This window comes from Mesoplodon mirus, assembly GCF_964341445.2.
Source record: "Mesoplodon mirus genome assembly, chromosome: 4".
Classification (NCBI taxonomy): Eukaryota; Metazoa; Chordata; class Mammalia; order Artiodactyla; family Ziphiidae; genus Mesoplodon; species Mesoplodon mirus.
Window position 1 is genome coordinate 120,952,908 of NC_138979.1, and position 17,373 is coordinate 120,970,280.

Below are 17,373 nucleotides of genomic sequence, written 5' to 3' on the forward strand. Positions count from 1 at the left end.
CAATTCTTCACACTACTGACTTTGATTTACCTGTCTATTTTAATTACTTAGTTCAGTATGATCAGCATGTAATTTCTAAGTATATTATTATTATTTCCCCAATCACATGTACTCTTTTGCCACTGAGACTTGATGTATGCTATTCCCTCTCCTTGTATTGTCTTTTGTCCTATTTTCCTGGAAAACCCCTACTTCTTTAAAACTTAACTTTGACCGTACCATCCCTGTGACATTTTTGTCAGGCTCATACATAAACTTCAGTACTTCTTCCTTTCTCTTCTGTATATACTTTTTATTTATTTGTTTAGTTATTTTAAAATAAATTTATTTATTTATTTTTGGCTGTGTTGGGTCTTCGTTGCTGCGCGCCGGCTTTCTCTGGTTGCAGTGAGCAGGGGCTACTCTTCGTTGCAGTGCGCGGGCTTCTCATTGCGGTGGCTTCTCTTGATGCAGAGCACGGGCTCTAGGCACGCAGGCTTCAGTAGTTGTGGCACACGGGCTCAGGAGTTGTGACTCGTGGGCTCTAGGCGTGCAGGCTCGAGTAGTTGTGGCGCACGGGCTTAGTTGTTCTGCGGCATGCGGGATCTTCCCGGACCAGGTCTCGAACCCGTGTCCCCTGCATTGGCAGGCGGATTCTTAACCACTGCGGCACCAGGGAAGCCCTCTCTTCCATAGATACCTTTTAAAAAATACTTTTAGGACTTCCCTGGTGGCGCAGTGGTTAAGAATCCGCCTGCCAATGCAGGGGACACGGGTTCGAGACCTGGTCCGGGAAGATCCCGCATGCCGCAGAACAACTAAGCCCGTGCGCCACAACTACTCGAGCCTGCACGCCTAGAGCCCATGCTCCACAACAAGAGAAGCCACCACAATGAGAAGCCCGTGCACCGCAACAAAGAGTAGCCCCCACTCGCTGCAACTAGAGAAAGCCCACATGCAGCAGCAAAGACCCAATGCAGCCATAAATAAATAAATAAATGCATAAAAAATAATAATACTTTTATAGTATATGCCTACTCACAATAATTCCTTGAAATAGGATCTAAGTCATTTTATGTTTCTATTTTTGGTACTAGCATAGTGTTTGGTGCCTATATAGTAGGGATTAAATATTTATTAAATGAGTGTGTGCTACTAGCTTTTTAAAGTGGTGATTGGCTACTCTTTCTCTCTCTTTCTCCTGTTTCTGTATTTTTATTTGCTGAAGCAGTGAGAATAGGTTTTATGCTTCTCCCCCTTAGGAAGAAAACTTACAGAGATTGAGTTAAAAACAGAACCAATGATGCTTTATATGTAACATTTATTTAAACATCCTTCCTAGATGAAGTAACTGATGATGTTTACTGTTTTATTCACAGAGAGTGATGGACAACACAATATTTGGGAACAGAAATGATATTAGATACAAAGGGTTGAGAAACACATATGGGTGATAGATGTAAAGAAAAGTCAATTCATTAGCTTAATTTTTTTTCCCATTGGGAGAAATATCCCCAAATTTTAGCAGTGGGGTAACTTAGTTTGTCAAAGTTTAAGAACCCCAAACATAAAAAATAAGTTTCCATAATATATATGTGAAAAGTAGCACACATGTTCTATTAGCTATATAATTCATAACCTGATAACCTGTTAAATTATTAATCATGTATTTTCTATTTTCCACTATAGGTTCAAGCAATAAATGCAGGAGTGTTTTTCTTTAGGTGCACAATATGCAATAATAGTGATATATTTCAGAAAGAGATGTTGAGAATGGGAATTCATATTCCTGAAAAGTGAGTAACATTTAGCCTTTTGATGAAAAGAGGTTTTAAATATAGGATTTAATAACAATGGAAATAATCATTGATGTCTGATTAATTACTCATGGACAAGCAGCCATTTCAAATAGGGAAATATAAAACCATCCCTGCCACCTTTCTTCCTCCTCCCCAGATTGCTAGTTCTTGAGAACCAGGTACTGTGACTTAAATGTCTCATTAGTTGTTTATAGTCTCTTAATAATTGTACACCTCACTTGTGTACAATATTGATTGATTGATTGATACACAAGTATAATAGGCTTCAAAATGGTATATATAAATTATTTGAGAGAATCAAGATGTGGTTTAAAATGTATAAGAAGAATTTTCTTAATACTTAAAGGTGAGGAATCCAGAAATACGGTACTAAACTTGAAATTCAAAAAATTAGAAGTGAAATATTAGGAAAAATGTAAGTTTCAGAAAATTTCTACTTAATTTTTCATTTAGCAGTTGAAATTCACTGTGAGACTAATTAACTGTAGGATAAAATGACACAAAGGGATTTATATGTTGAATGATTAATTATAAAAAGAACAAATTTCATCCTTGTTCCTAAGTTTGTGAAGAGTTTTTATTTTTAGATTCATTATCAGTCTTTTTGTGTAACATTTTAGGCCAAAGTATATTTTATATCTTGCTTCATTTACAGAGATGCATCTTGGGAATTAGAGGAAAATGCTTACCAAGAGCTTCTGCAGCACTATGAGCATTGTGATGTCCGAAGATGTCGTTGCAAAGAAGGGCGAGACTATAATGTGCCTGACAGGTATATGGGGAAGTTCAGTTGTGCTTAGTGTCCTTTTTTTTTTTAACATCTTTATTGGAGTATAATTGCTTTACAATGGTGTGTTAGTTTCTGCTTTATAACAAAGTGAATCAGTTATACATATACATATGTTCCCATATCTCTTCCCTCTTGCGTCTCCCTCCCTCCCACCCTCCCTATCCAACCGCTCTAGGTGGTCAGAAACCACCGAGCTGATGATCTCTGTGCTATGCAGCTTCTTCCCACTAGCTGTCTGTTTTATGTTTGGTAGTGTGTATATGTCCATGCCACTCTCTCACTTTGTCACAGCTTACCCTTCCACCTCCCCATTTCCTCAAGTCCATTCTCTAGTAGGTCTGTGTCTTTATTCCCATCTTACCCCTAGGTTCTTCATGACATTTTTTTCTTCTTAGATTCCATATATATGTGTTAGCATATGGTATTTGTCTTTCTCTTTCTGACTTACTTCACTCTGTATGACAGACTCTAGCTCTATCCACCTCATTACAGATAGCTCAGTTTCGTTTCTTTTTATGGCTGAGTAATATTCCATTGTATATATGTGCCACATCTTCTTTATCCATTCATCCAATGATGGACATTTAGGTTGTTTCCATCTCCAGGCTATTGTGAATAGAGCTGCAATGAACATTTTGGTACGTGTCTCTTTTTGAATTGTGGTTTTCTCAGGGTATATGCCTAGTAGTGGGATTGCTGGGTCATATGGTAGTTCTATTTTTAGTTTTTTAAGGAACCTCCATACTGTTCTCCATAGTGGCTGTACCAATTCACATTCCCACCAGCAGTGCAAGAGTGTTCCCTTTTCTCCACGCCCTCTCCAGCATTTATTGTTTGTAGGTTTTTTGATGATGGCCATTCTGACTGGTGTGAGATGATATCTCATTGTAGTTTTGATTTGCATTTCTCTAATGATTAATGATGTTGAGCATTCTTTCATGTGTTTGTTGGCAGTCTGTATATCTTCTTTGCAGAAATGCCTATTTAAGTCTTCTGCCCATTTTTGGATTGGGTTGTTTGTTTTTTTGCTATTGAGCTGAATGAGCTGCTTGTAAATTTTGGAGATTAATCCTTTGTCCGTTGCTTCATTTGCAAATATTTTCTCCCATTCTGAGGGTTGTCTTTTGGTCTTGTTTATGGTTTCCTTTGCTGTGCAAAAGCTTTGAAGTTTCATTAGGTCCCATTTGTTTATCTTTGTTTTTATTTCCATTTCTCTAGGAGGTGGGTCCAAAAGGATCTTGCCGTGATTTATGTCATAGAGTGTTCTGCCTATGTTTTCCTCTAAGAGTTTGATGGTGCCTGGCCTTACATTTAGGTCTTTAATCCATTTTGAGCTTATTTTTGTGTATGGTGTTAGGGAATGATCTAATCTCATACTTTTACATGTCCCTGTCCAGTTTTCCCAGCACCACTTATTGAAGAGGCTGTCCTTTCTCCACTGTACATTCCTGCCTCCTTTATCAAAGATAAGTTGACCATATGTGCGTGGGTTTATCTCTGGGCTTTCTATCCTGTTCCATTGATCTATCTTTCTGTTTTTGTGCCAGTACCACACTGTCTTCATTACTATAGCTTTGTAGTATAGTCTGAAGTCAGGGAGCCTGATTCCTCCAGCTCCGTTTTTCGTTCTCAAGATGGCTTTGGCTATTCGGGGTCTTTTGTTTTTCCAAACAAATTGTGAAATTTTTTGTTCTAGTTCTGTGAAAAATGCTAGTGGTAGTTTGATAGGGATTGCATTGAATCTGTAGATTGCTTTGGGTAGTAGAGTCATTTTCACAATATTGATTCTTCCAATCCAGGAACATGGTGTATCTCTCCATCTATTTGTATCATCTTTAATTTCTTTCATCAGTGTCTTATAATTTTCTGCATAGAGGTCTTTTGTCTCCTTAGGTAGGTTTATTCCTAGATATTTTATTCTTTTTGTTGCAGTGGTAAATGGGAGTGTTTTCTTGATTTCCCTTTCATATTTTTCATCATTAGTGTACAGGAATGCCAGAGATTTCTGTGCATTAATTTCGTATCCTCCTAGTTTACCAAATTCATTGATTAGCTCTAGTAGTTTTCTGGTAGCATCTTTAGGATTCTCTATGTATAGTATCATGTCATCTGCCAACAGTGACAGCTTTACTTCTTCTTTTCCAATTTGGATTCCTTTTATTTCCTTTTGTTCTCTGATTGCTGTGGCTAAAACTTCCAAAACTATGTTGAATAAGAGTGGTGAGAGTGGGCAACCTTGTCTTGTTCCTGATCTTAGTGGAAGTGGTTTCAGTTTTTCACCATTGAGGACGATGCTGGCTGTGGGTTTGTCATATATGGCCTTTATTATGTTGAGGAAAGTTTCCTCTATGCTTATACTTTCTGCAGGGTTTTTTTTTTATCATAAATGGGTGTTGAATTTTGTCGAAAGCTTTCTCTGCATCTATTGAGATGATCATATGGTTTTTCTCCTTCAATTTGTTAATATGGTGTATCATATTGATTGATGTGCGTATATTGAAGAATGCTTGCATTCCTGGAATAAACCCCACTTGATCATGGTGTATGATCCTTTTAATGTGCTGTTGGATTCTGTTTGCTAGTATTTTATTGAGGATTTTTGCATCTATGTTCATCAGTGATATTGGCCTGTAGTTTTCTTTCTTTGGGACATCTTTGTCTGGTTTTTGTATCAGGGTGATGGTGGCCTCGTAGAATGAGTTTGGGAGTGTTCCTCCCTCTGCTATATTGTGGAAGAGTTTGAGAAGGATAGGTGTTAGCTCTTCTCTAAATGTTTGATAGAATTCACCTGTGAAGCCGTCTGGTCCTGGGCTTTTGTTTGTTGGAAGATTTTTAATCACAGTTTCAATTTCAGTGCTTGTAATTGGTCTGTTCATATTTCTTCCTGATTCAGTCTTGGCAGGTTGTGCATTTCTAAGAATTTGTCCATTTTTCCAGGTTGTCCGTTTTATTAGCATAGAGTTACTTGTAGTAATCTCTCATGATCTTTTGTATTTCTACTAGTGTCCTTTCTTAAACCTTCAGCTTGAGAAAGTAGGTGTTCTAGTTAGTGAAATGTACTTTTGCTCTTAGGATGTTTGAAATTTTAACTTGAGATGAGGTATATTTATTAAATGTATATTTACATCTGTTTACAGAGAAATTATTGCAGTAGGCATAATTGTAACTTTTGTGGTGTGTTTTCATGAGGCTCTGTTTTCTAGAGCTCTACTGTAGTAGCCAGTAACCACAGGTGGCTATTGAGCACTTGAAATGTGGCTATTCCAAATTGAGAGGTGTTGTAAGTGTAAAATACACACCGAACACTTATATGTGTCTTAGTTTACTAGGATTGCCATAACAAAATACCACAAACCGGGTGGTTTAAACAACAGAAATTTTTCATCTCAGAATCCTAGACGCTAGATGTCCAAGATAAAGGCATTGGCAGGTTTGATTTCTTTTGAAGCCTCTATCCTTGGCTTGCACATGGCTCCCTTCTAGCTGTGTCCTTCTGTCTGTGCCTTAATTTTTTTTTCTTATTAGGATACCAGTCATATTGGATTAGGACCCACGCATATGGCCTCATTTTATCTTAATTATTGCTTTAAAGGCCCTGTCTCCAACTACAGTCACATTGTGAAGTACTGGGTGTTAGGTGTTCAACATATGAATTCTGGGCGTGACAGAATTCAGCCCATAACAGTAAGAAAAAAAGACCTTAAAATATCTTGTTAATAATTTTTTAAATTGATTACCTGCCAAACAAAATGACTATATTTTGGAAATACTCAAATTTATTTCACCTGTTTCTTTTACCTTGTAAAATCTGGTTACTAGGAAAGTTTAAATTACATATATGATTTACATTATATTTCTATTGGATGACACTGTTCTAGAAGTTAAGAAACTAGATTAATCTATCAGTGTTTGTTTTGAATCACTATAAAAAGGATTTGACATTTGAAATTTATTTGACATGTGAAATTTATTGATTACTCTTTTGTAGTATCCGTAGACATTGGCTATAATGTTAACAATCGTTTTTTGCCTTGTCTGTACACTATACTGTGTGGGGTATTAGAAATCAAGAGTATCTTTATTTTTTAAGATGCAGGATAAAAGGTAACAAATCTAATTTTGTTGAAATTTTTATAGGAAATTTTGATAAATTTTTATCCCTGTTATATAGTCTTAATTAATATGACAAACTGCAACTTAAAGTGCAGAGCAGAATATTGGGAGCCTTATCTCTTATGGAAAGTGATTTGGCTAGGTGAGCTACTACTTATTTTGGAAGACTCAGCTGAAGTCTTGCAGGCTTTGGAAAGTTTCTCCTAAGAAGTTCTTACTATTCCCGATTCCGTGTTCTGGGCTGGATTTTCCCTTCATTGTGCTTGTTACAATAGAGTTGACATTATTTAAATTTGTCTTTGCCATTAGACTAAAGATTCATTAAGGGTGGAGGTCTCATTGAAGATGTCAAGTAATGTGTATTCTTGCCTAAGTTACTTGATCTGGTGACCCTGATTATTCATCTGTAAACACTAATAATACCCTGCTCAAGGGTTATGCTGAGGTAGAGATGAGATTAATATATATAAAAGTGCTTTGTAGACAATAAAGCACTTCAGAGTTCCAAGAAGCAATATATTCATTAATAATGATATTTTCTAAATTCATTTTAGGGTTGGTTGTGTGTGTGAGGTGGACAGTGAGGTGTGCAATGGTGCTGATGGTCGGAATTAGACTAAATTAATACCACATGGAAATAATCTTCTCTTTATGTCCTCAGCAAATGGGAAATAAAGCGCTGTCAGTGTTGTGGTTCTCGCGGAACACATCTAGCCTGTTCCTCACTACAATCATGGGAACAAAATTGGGAATGTTTGGAATGTAGAGGTATTCTTTGCAATTCAGGTAATATTTTGTGATTTCGAATAAAGACGTTTTTATTTAAATGCATATTATTAAAAAGTTTCTACCTATATTCCTATTATACTAACATTGGGTTTTAAATCTGTAGGCGATTTCCAAAAAGCCAAAAAACACACATTACCCAACACTAATGTGGGAATAACTGATTGTTTGTTGGAGGAATCTTCACCTAAATTACCCAGACAGTCTCCTGGAGCCCAGCGTGAAGACCTGCTGAGGTGTGTGTTTTGAATTGGAGAAAAATATAAAACTCTGTTTTGAGAAAATTATAATGGGAAGTAGCTATATACATTTAGAGTATTAGCTGTTCTCAGAGTAGTTTGGAAGGGTATTTTTCAAACTGCAGTCCCTAATTTGATGTAGAAAGATGATCCTTGGACATTGCCTCTAACAGGATTATTTTGAGTACATTAATTCCAATTACAGATGGAGAAACTGAGGCAGGGAACAATTGAGTTAGTCCAGATAATTGTCTGGAGGTCTTGTTAGGACACTGGTTGCCTGGCCTCATGCTCAGAGGTTCTGATTCTGTTTATCTGCTGCGGGGCTTAAGAAGCTGCGTTTCTAACAAGTTTCCAGGCGCGGCAGCTGCTGCTGTTGCTGGTCTGGGGCCACACTTTGACAATTAATAGTGTAAACTGAAAAGTACTATTTAAAGGAGTGTGAATTCTGCTTAAAATATGCAATCTCTTAAAAATATAGTTCTCTCATACAGTGAGCAGAGATTACATTTGCTCTATCTTTAAAGGATCTAGTGAACATGAAATAAGATGCAGTTAAAAGCAGAAACTAACACACCATTGTAAAGCAATTATACTCCAATAAAGATGTTAGGAAAAAAAAAAAAAATGCAGTTAAGCAAGTATGTCCAGGGAGGTAAGAGTTCGAGCTTTTGACTCTTATACCTAAATCCAGTGAATTGTATAACATTAGGTGATTTTAATTTGGTAGAAGATTGGGTAGAGGGAATCAAGAATTTAGAACTAAGGTTATCAAATAACTTTTTGGTTCCACTGGCGGCCATTGTTTGCTTTTGGGTGGGAGTTGGGGAAGAACTTTCTATTCTTTTTTTATTTGGCTGTGTAACTGCTATGACACGTAAAGTACTTTAGAGTACTTACCTCTATGTTTAAATTCATGTTTTATAGGCAAGGCAGCAAATTTAGAAGAGATATTTCGACTCTAATAATAGAGCTAGGATTCCAAATTAAAAAAAAAACTAAAAGATTATTTATCAACAAAGCCAATTTCTGGAATAGTGCTTTAGATGGATTCAGAAATCAAAACTTTAATCCTTCATATACAATTGAAATAGCATATATTAATGAAAATGATCATTTTGGAAAAGAGCAGCCTGGATCAAAGCAAGAATTCCTAAGTCTCTTAATGCAGCAACTTGAGAACTCACCATTGTTTGAAGGGTCCTTGTCAAAGAACTTGTCTCTCAATTCTCAAGGTAACTATTTTCATTGTTATTGTACATACTGAATATACCATGTGTTAAGAAAGAGATAGCAGGTTAGAATTGATACTCAATACCTATCAAAATGTATAATCACTTTGTTACTAAAATAATGATAGAATCACAGAAAAGGGGGGAAGTGATGTTTTTTAAAATAAATTTTGTAGTGAAACATATTTTATTTTAGAATATCCTTAATTTCTTTATAGCAATATCCTCCTTAAAGTGATTCTATAATTTAGTACAACTTCTTAAAAATGTACTTTATTTTAATTTTAATTCATTTGAATAGAGTGGCCAAATGGGATGAATGAGTTTTTGAGCTCTTCTTGTTCATATATTTGAAATTTGCAGTTGGCATGTGTCTTTACAACCTAGGATTTTTATAACATAATTTTTTGGTTCACATATAACAGATTTTTAGCATACTTCTGCTTTCAAGAGTTTTTTTTTTTATTTAACAGAATTATGTATATGATACTTTTCTGTCTTTACTTCTGGTAAGGAATTAATGTGATTAAAACAGGCATCTCAAAACATTGGTTAATTCTAGCATTCTTTTTTTAGGAGCTTTTATAACTGCTTTTGCTGTAATAGGAATTTGAGAGAGAGTGAGAAGACATATCATCCCATTTGACTTCCTTCTATGTTTCCTTTAGAACTTCCTCACCATTGCCTGAAGTATCATTGAAATAATTGAGAAACTACCAAGGATCATTAGTACTATGTATAGTACACACAGTTTAATTCTACACTCCCTTTAAAAAAAAAACAAAAACGCTCCAAGTAATCAGTATGTTAACTCATGGCAGTTTTGGTACAGTGGAGAGAGTACATGGAATTTAAGTCACAAAATCTGAGTTCAGTTTGTACACATCTACTTCAGTAGCTTTATTTCCCTAGATTAATTGCATAGCCCCTCTGGATCTCAGTTTCTTCATCTGTAAGATGTGACTACTAATATGTAGTATATAAGGTTATTGTTGAGGAGATTTTATTATTATTTCAGGTATTGTTAATGTTACTTATTAATAAATTACTTTTAATTTTTAGAAAAAATAAAGGAAAATTTACATGATATCTTTTTGACTTATCGAAGTAGCTAAAACATTTTCAATGACACATTGAAAAATATTGTGATGATATGGTAAGATAGCATATAGTGTTGAGTTAATTTGTACCATTTTGTATGTCAACAACTTTAAAATTGTTCATATCCTTTGAACCGCTAATACCGTATGTAGGAATCTATCCTAATAAAGATATATAAACAAGAATGTGTAAATAGATGTTGAGTGTAACATTGTGTCTCATGTAGTTGAAACTGGGCTAGCCAGTAATAAGGGGGTGGTTTACATTGCAGCACATCTGTAAATTAGTTTGAATGCATTCATTAACTGTATATTTGAATAATTTCAAGTAATATTTTAAAAATTTACAATACAGTAAGTGGAAAAAGACAGAAGTCAAGCTATTTATATATATATTTATATGCACATGAGACCTATTATAAATACACCAAAGTGTGTACACTGGTTATTATGGTGGTAGGATTATAGGTGATTTTATAAAAAGATTTTCTGTATTTACATATTTTTCTACAATAGATTGTTACTTTGTGTTTTTTTTTGTTTTTTGTTTTTTTTAGTTTCTGCTTTATAACACAGTGAATCAGTCATACATATACATCTGTTCCCACATCCCTTCCCTCATGCATCTCCCTCCCTCCCACCCTCCCCATCCCACCCCTCCAGGCGGTCACAAAGCACCGAGCTGTAGATTGTTACTTTGAATTCAGGGGAAAAGATTTGTAAAATTGTATATTTTAGTTGAAATTTATATTTTATACATTATTATACCTTCTATGAATTAGGTTATTTTACATTTGTCTAAAGCTTGGATTTTTTAATTTTTAATTTATTATATATGTATCAATTACATATGATGGTTATATAATAATAAAAGAAGTGTATTTGATATATTTTATCTGTATTTACAGCTCTGAAAGAGAATCTTTACTATGAAGCTGGCAAAATGCTTGCCATTTCTTTGGTTCATGGTGGTCCTTCACCTGGTTTCTTTTCTAAAACCTTATTTAACTGCCTTGTTTATGGACCAGAAAGTACCCAACCAATTTTAGACGATGTCTCAGACTTTGATGTGGCACAGATTATAATCAGGGTAAGAAATGTACCTGTCTGTTCAGATGTAGACTATGTTCTAGGTGTATTTGAATATAAATGATGGATCTGCAATAGAATAATACTCTTTGTGGAGTAGTTAAGGGGTGTCACTATTTTTGTTTACCAACTAAGTTAACAACCATTTAAGAGACAGATGTAAAGGGCAGGCAGCTAGAGATCAAAGTGCCATGTTTAATGTTGATAAAACCAGTTGGATAATGTGACTTAGATCTGTGGTCAGAATGGCTTGCTAACACTCCTCAGAACTAGATGGATTTATCTGCCCTGCCAGGGACAACATAAGGCAGGTTCCTTGTTGCATGCTCAAGAGCAGATGAAAGTGCACTTTCCTGTCGTCAGGTGGAGCTGAAGAAAGGATGGTTACCAGCAGAAAATTTATCCTTCCTCCTACAGGGAGATATGAGTGATGGGTAGAGAGAAAGACCAGGCTGAATTTCTTCTCTGTGGAAACAGTTGGGGAGACTCAGTGTTCCTCCCCTCAAAATAGTTACCATTTATTAAGCCCTATACTACACATGTTATCTGTACAAACTCAGTTTACTTATCATAAGTAACATTGCCCATGTGTTACTGATTTAGAAAGTAATGAAACAGTTGAGACAATGAAATCCAATTCAACTTTTCTTCCCTTAACTTGTCCCATACTTAAGCCTAGTCTATCTATTGTCTCAGTTAATAGGCAGTATAGTTTAATGGTTAAAAACAAATGCTCAGAAGTCAGATTTTAGTTTGAAATAACTGATATAAGCTATGTGACCTTGGGCATGTTGGGTTAATCTTGTTAAGCCTCAAGTTTCTAAACCAGAAAGTAAGAAGCCTGGAAATGTGTTGTTTTAATAATTCTGTGTATTTTGCCCAAGACTTCTCATTCTAAAATGATATTTTAAACTGACCCTTTAACCCTTCAATTTATTTTTTCTTTTCTCCTCTTTACCAGAGAAAATGTACTTTAACTTCATTGTCTCCATTTCCTCTTCCCTACTCATTTAACTTACAGTCAGACTTTTGTTCCCACCACTACCCTTCTGAGTTAGCTAGTTCATTGCTGATATGCAGGGATCTAAATCTCCACATGCAAGGCCTTTCTTTTCTAATTCCTCATCTCCTCTGACTTCTGCAATCACCACTGTATTTGAATTCATCTCTATTGTTTTCTTTAATATCTACTCCCTCCTACTTTTGACTACTACTGTCTTTTTTAATGCTTCTTCTTCTTACCCCTAAAACTTAGGTAATTTTCAGTGTTGTCTTAACAGTCCTCCTTCTATACTATTTGGAAAGAGCCTCCTCATCTATAACCTATCTGATGATTTCCAGACCTGTATTTTTGAGCCCCTAGATGTTTATATCCAGATAAGATCTGGGTCTTCCTACCAAATTGAGCACAGCATGTTTAGGACAGAACTAATTTTTTTCCCAGAATTTGGTTTTCGGCCTGATTTTCCTTTTCTTTTAAAGAGATTTCTTATTTCCAAGTTATTCTGGAGACAGGGTTGTTTTCATTCTTCCATACTCCATTTATCAGTTTGTGTCAAGTCATCTGTCTCTAACAGTGGCCTTTCCTTCTTATTTCTAGTATGCTTACTATATCAAACTCAGGTTATATCTAAGTTTAAACAATTAAGATATTATTCTAATCATCTTCTTCAAGATGATTCTTTCACAAGTACAGGTTTGAGCACATTGCTTCCTTCCTCAGGAATCCTAATGGATTCTCATTGCCTATTGAATAGAGTTCAAGTTCTTCATTAGGGCACTCGGAGCTCTCCTCATGGCTTTACTAACTCCAGTTTTTGTACTCCTAGCCAGTGTTCCTTCACTGATTTAGTCAACAGACATATCTACAAGGTGCTATGTACCCCATACGGTTTTTTGTTTGTTTTTATTATTTATTTGGTTCTGCCAGGTCTTAGTTGGGACAGGTGGGCTCCTTAGTTGCAGCCAGTGGGCTCCTTAGTTGTTCCATGCGAACTCTTAGTTGCAACACACATGTGGGATCTAGTTCCCTGACCAGGGATCGAACCCGGGCCCACTGCACTGGGAACGTGGAATCTTAACTACTGCCCCACCAGGGAAGTCCCTGTATCCCACACTGTTTTATCACTGAAGATAAAGTAGTGAACTAAACAAAGCCCCTGCCTTCTTGGAATTTACATATTAGAGGAATGACAAGATAAATAAATATATAATATACTGTCATGTAGTAAAATATATTATAAAAATAGAACAGAATAAGAGGAAGGATATCTTTTCCAAGATAATGCTTGGGGTATAGTAAGTTAAAGCATAGGCTAAGCTTCTGTAACAAAGAGACCCAAAAGACAATGGCTCAAAAAAGGCAGATATTTATTTTTTTCTAAAATCTAGATTTTAGAGTAGGGGTTGGCAAACTATAGCCATAGGCCAAGTCTTGCCTGCTGCCTTCTTAAAGTTTTATTGGAACACAAACACACGCATTTGTTATGTGTCTGTGACTGCTTTTACACTACAGTGGTGGAGTTTAGTAGTTGTGACAAGCACCATATGGCCCACAAAGCGTAAAATGCTATCTGGCCTTTACAGAAATGGCTCCTGTTTTAGAGGTACAATTGTGATACACCAAGTCACCCAGAGAATTGGATTCCTTCCTCTTGTTGTGTAATCATTTAGGATATTGTCTTCATAGCTGAAGCTTGCTGTACAGGGAGAAAGTGGAAGTAGAGTGCAGGGAAATTTGACACATTTTCACTCATGTCCCATTGGACAGCTCTTAGTCACATAAGGCCACACTAGCTTTAAGGTAAGTTTGGCTATATGCCCAGCTAAAACTTAGGGTGATGGGTTTGGGAGGATGAGAACATATACCCAACTATTAGAGTGTGAAGGTAGTTTGAACAGGGTAGTCAGGAAAAACTTCTGAGGTCACAGGAGAGATCTGAAATAAATGAGGGAATCATGTAAATACCTGGAAGAAGAGTTTTTTGGAACAAAGAAATACCAAGGAGATTTTCCATTCAAATGGACTTTGCCTCCTAATTTTATCTTTCTCCCTCTGTAACTTTGTTCAAGAGCTAACCTATGTGAAAGTGTCTGTTATATAAATGGTTAAGTATATCTTTGTTTATGCTGTTCCCTCAAATACCCTTGAGTGTATCCATTTTTTTAAAATCTCGGCTATTCTTCCTTTCATGAAATCTCTGCAGGTCCTCTTTCTTGCCTCTCTAGTGCTATGTAACTGTTCTATGTCAGTTACCGCCTTTTATGGAAGTAATTTCCTATATTAAAGTGGCATTATAGTCTAGATTTCTTGAAACCTAGGTTTTGGCAGAAATATACAGTGTTTATTAAACTGGATTATCAGACATTTATTCTAGGAAAATAATTCTTAGTATACTTTCACTTCACCCAGGTATACTCAAGAATTGAGTATAAAGTAATGTGTCATTTGAAATGTAATTATCTTTCACAAGTAAATGAGTAAACTGGGTGTATTTTCTTCTTCATTACAGATAAATACTGCAGCAACTGTGGCTGACTTAAACTCTTTAATAAATGAATATTATAACTACCTAGAGCTTATTGGATGCCTAAGACTTATAACATCATTAAGTGATAAATATATGTTGGCAAAAGACATACTTGTTTATCATGTAATTAAGAGAGTCCAAACACCTTTTGAAAGGTAAGTTGTTCATATGTTAAGGATTCTCTCAAATTACATGTTTAAAGTGGTTAATTGTCTTACAGTGTGAGATATATTTGATAAAATGTAAATGCTATTTTAAACTAATGCTTTAAAACTAACCTCTTAAGGATGAATACTGTTCTTACCATTCTACACAGAATTGCTTAAATATATACTGTTTAGGTAGGAAAAGTAATCATTATCTCAATTTATAATTAATTTTTCTGAATAAAAATTATTTTTATGTCCTCACACGCTGCTTTTCTTTTAATAGTGGGAAATTTAAAATATATATGAAAGTAGGCAGAGTGATACACCATGTAATCACCACCCAGATCTAACAGTTATCAACCAACAGGTGGCCAGTCTCATTTAGCTAGCCTTCCCTTGTTATTGACTCCAGTTTTATTTTCAAGCAGATTTTAAAATTTCAGTATCATTAATCTATGTATTTAATGTATTCAAAACTGTTATAGTTGCTATCCTTACTGAAGTTCAGATTGTCTCATCTTTAACCAGTACAAACCTCTTTATGTTGTTTCTTTTGAGTTCTTTTGATGTTGACCCTTAATGGTCTTTGATAGCCTTCTTGCTATATGGTATGACAAGGTGTTTCATGCTCCTTTTGTACATTCTGGCCTAATGAGCTTTGTTTCTTTGAATGGGAAATGGTATTTCAAATCCACAATCTGGATGCTAGGGATGCTTGTTTTTGCCACGTTGGTCATAGTTTCTAGGCCTTTTCAGTGGACTAAAAGAAGAAATATAGGGGGTTTTTGTTGGTTTGTTTGTTTTGTTTTTTTTTTTTTTTTGCTGTACACGGGCCTCTCACTGCTGTGGCCTCTCCCGTTGCGGAGCACAGGCTCCGGACACACAGGCTCCGCGGCCATGGCTCGCGGGCCCAGCCGCTCCGTGGCACGTGGGATCTTCCGGGATCGGGGCACGAACCCGTGTCCCCTGCATCGGCAGGTGGACTCTCAACCACTGCGCCACCAGGGAAGCCCCTGTTTGTTTGTTTTTAAGATAAAATACATCATAGGTTTCTACTGATACTTCAAATTCACTACTACAAGATTTTTGACTTTTTCTTTGTCCCATGTTCATAATCCCAGTTCTCAAAGACATTGGTGAATTAGAGTATGAAGTAATTCCTTGATTTATTCCACATTTCATAAATAATAGTCACAGAATAATAATGCCAACATTATCATCAGTAACATAACATTATTGAAAATAGGTTAAACTTGTTTTTCTATTTCTTTTTGTTCTAGGGCTATGCAGTCAAATTACTGTGTTTTAAAGTCATTTGGCATAGCTATTTTCTTTCTTGTTATATTACTAACTGGGTATACATTTTACTTTCATTTTTTATCTTATTTTTTCTTTTTACTGACTTTTATTAAAGTTTGATTTTATTTTAAAATTATATAAAATGTTTGCATGATTCCAAAGTCAAATCTATAATGAAAGTACATTGAAAGGACTCAGCTCTGTCATACAAATTATATTAAGATAAGGATAGCTTTCATCCTTATCACATCTACCTTCCATCCCCTATGAGGTAATTATTTTAGTGGCTTTTACTGTTTATCCTTCCATTTTTTTTTTAAATGATAGCAGATAAATATATGAGTATATGTGTGTGTGTGTATTCATTTCTTTTATTAGATAAATAGTAACATACTGTCCACCCTTTTTCCTCCTCATTTTTTACTTGACAGTATATGGTCCTCATTCTTTTTTTAGAGCTCTACAGAACTTTAGCACTCTTCCAAATTAAAATTTAATATGACATCATAAACTTAAACAGTTGTAAAGGATATAATTTACTATATATATATATATATATATATAATTTATTTATATATTTATTTATGGCTGCATTGGGTCCTCATTGCTGCACACGGGGTTTCTCTAGCTATGGCAAGCAGGGGCTACTCTTCATTGCAGTGTGCGGGCCTGTCATTGTGGTGGCTTCTCTTGTTGTGGAGCATGGGCTCTAGGCGTGCGGGCCTCAGCAGTTGCAGTGCACGGGCTCAGCAGTTGTGGCTCATGGGCTCTAGAACACAGGTTCAGCAGTTGTAGCACCCAGGCCCAGCTACTCCACAGCAATGTGGGATCTTCCCAGACCAGGGCTCGAACCCATGTCTCCTGCATTAGCAGGTGGACTCTTAATCACTGAGCCACCAGGGAAGCCCTCCAATGTATTTTTAATACTGTAATTAAAATAACACTGTTACATAACTGTTTAAAATGTATCCAAGTGTCTCTGACTATAAGACTCTTACATAGCAAAATTTTCTTACAGTTAGAATTACCATTCATAATTAAGATTAATACACAGAATAATCTAAATATACTATAAATTTTGATACAGTTATTTAAAAAATTATTTGAAATGTATCTCTTAATGACATAGATGTACAAAATATTTTTTCCCAAGGAATTCATGTCTACAGATGGATTTTTTTCTCATTGCTAAGTTAGATAATTCATTGCTGTTTGTTTATTTTGTGTGTGTGTGTGTTTATAGGTAT

At 35.5% G+C, this 17,373-nt stretch overlaps 1 protein-coding gene across 1 annotated transcript in view; it reads left to right on the forward strand.

Moving 5' to 3' along the window:
• G2E3 (G2/M-phase specific E3 ubiquitin protein ligase) overlaps positions 1–17,373 on the forward strand; it is a 67,086-nt gene that overhangs the window by 33,150 nt on the left and 16,563 nt on the right. Inside the window, 7 exon segments of the mRNA XM_082618919.1 lie at positions 1,669–1,775; positions 2,455–2,571; positions 7,364–7,488; positions 7,595–7,724; positions 8,655–8,962; positions 10,968–11,149; positions 14,661–14,833. Of these exon segments, the coding sequence (XP_082475045.1) occupies positions 1,669–1,775; positions 2,455–2,571; positions 7,364–7,488; positions 7,595–7,724; positions 8,655–8,962; positions 10,968–11,149; positions 14,661–14,833 (1,142 nt within the window).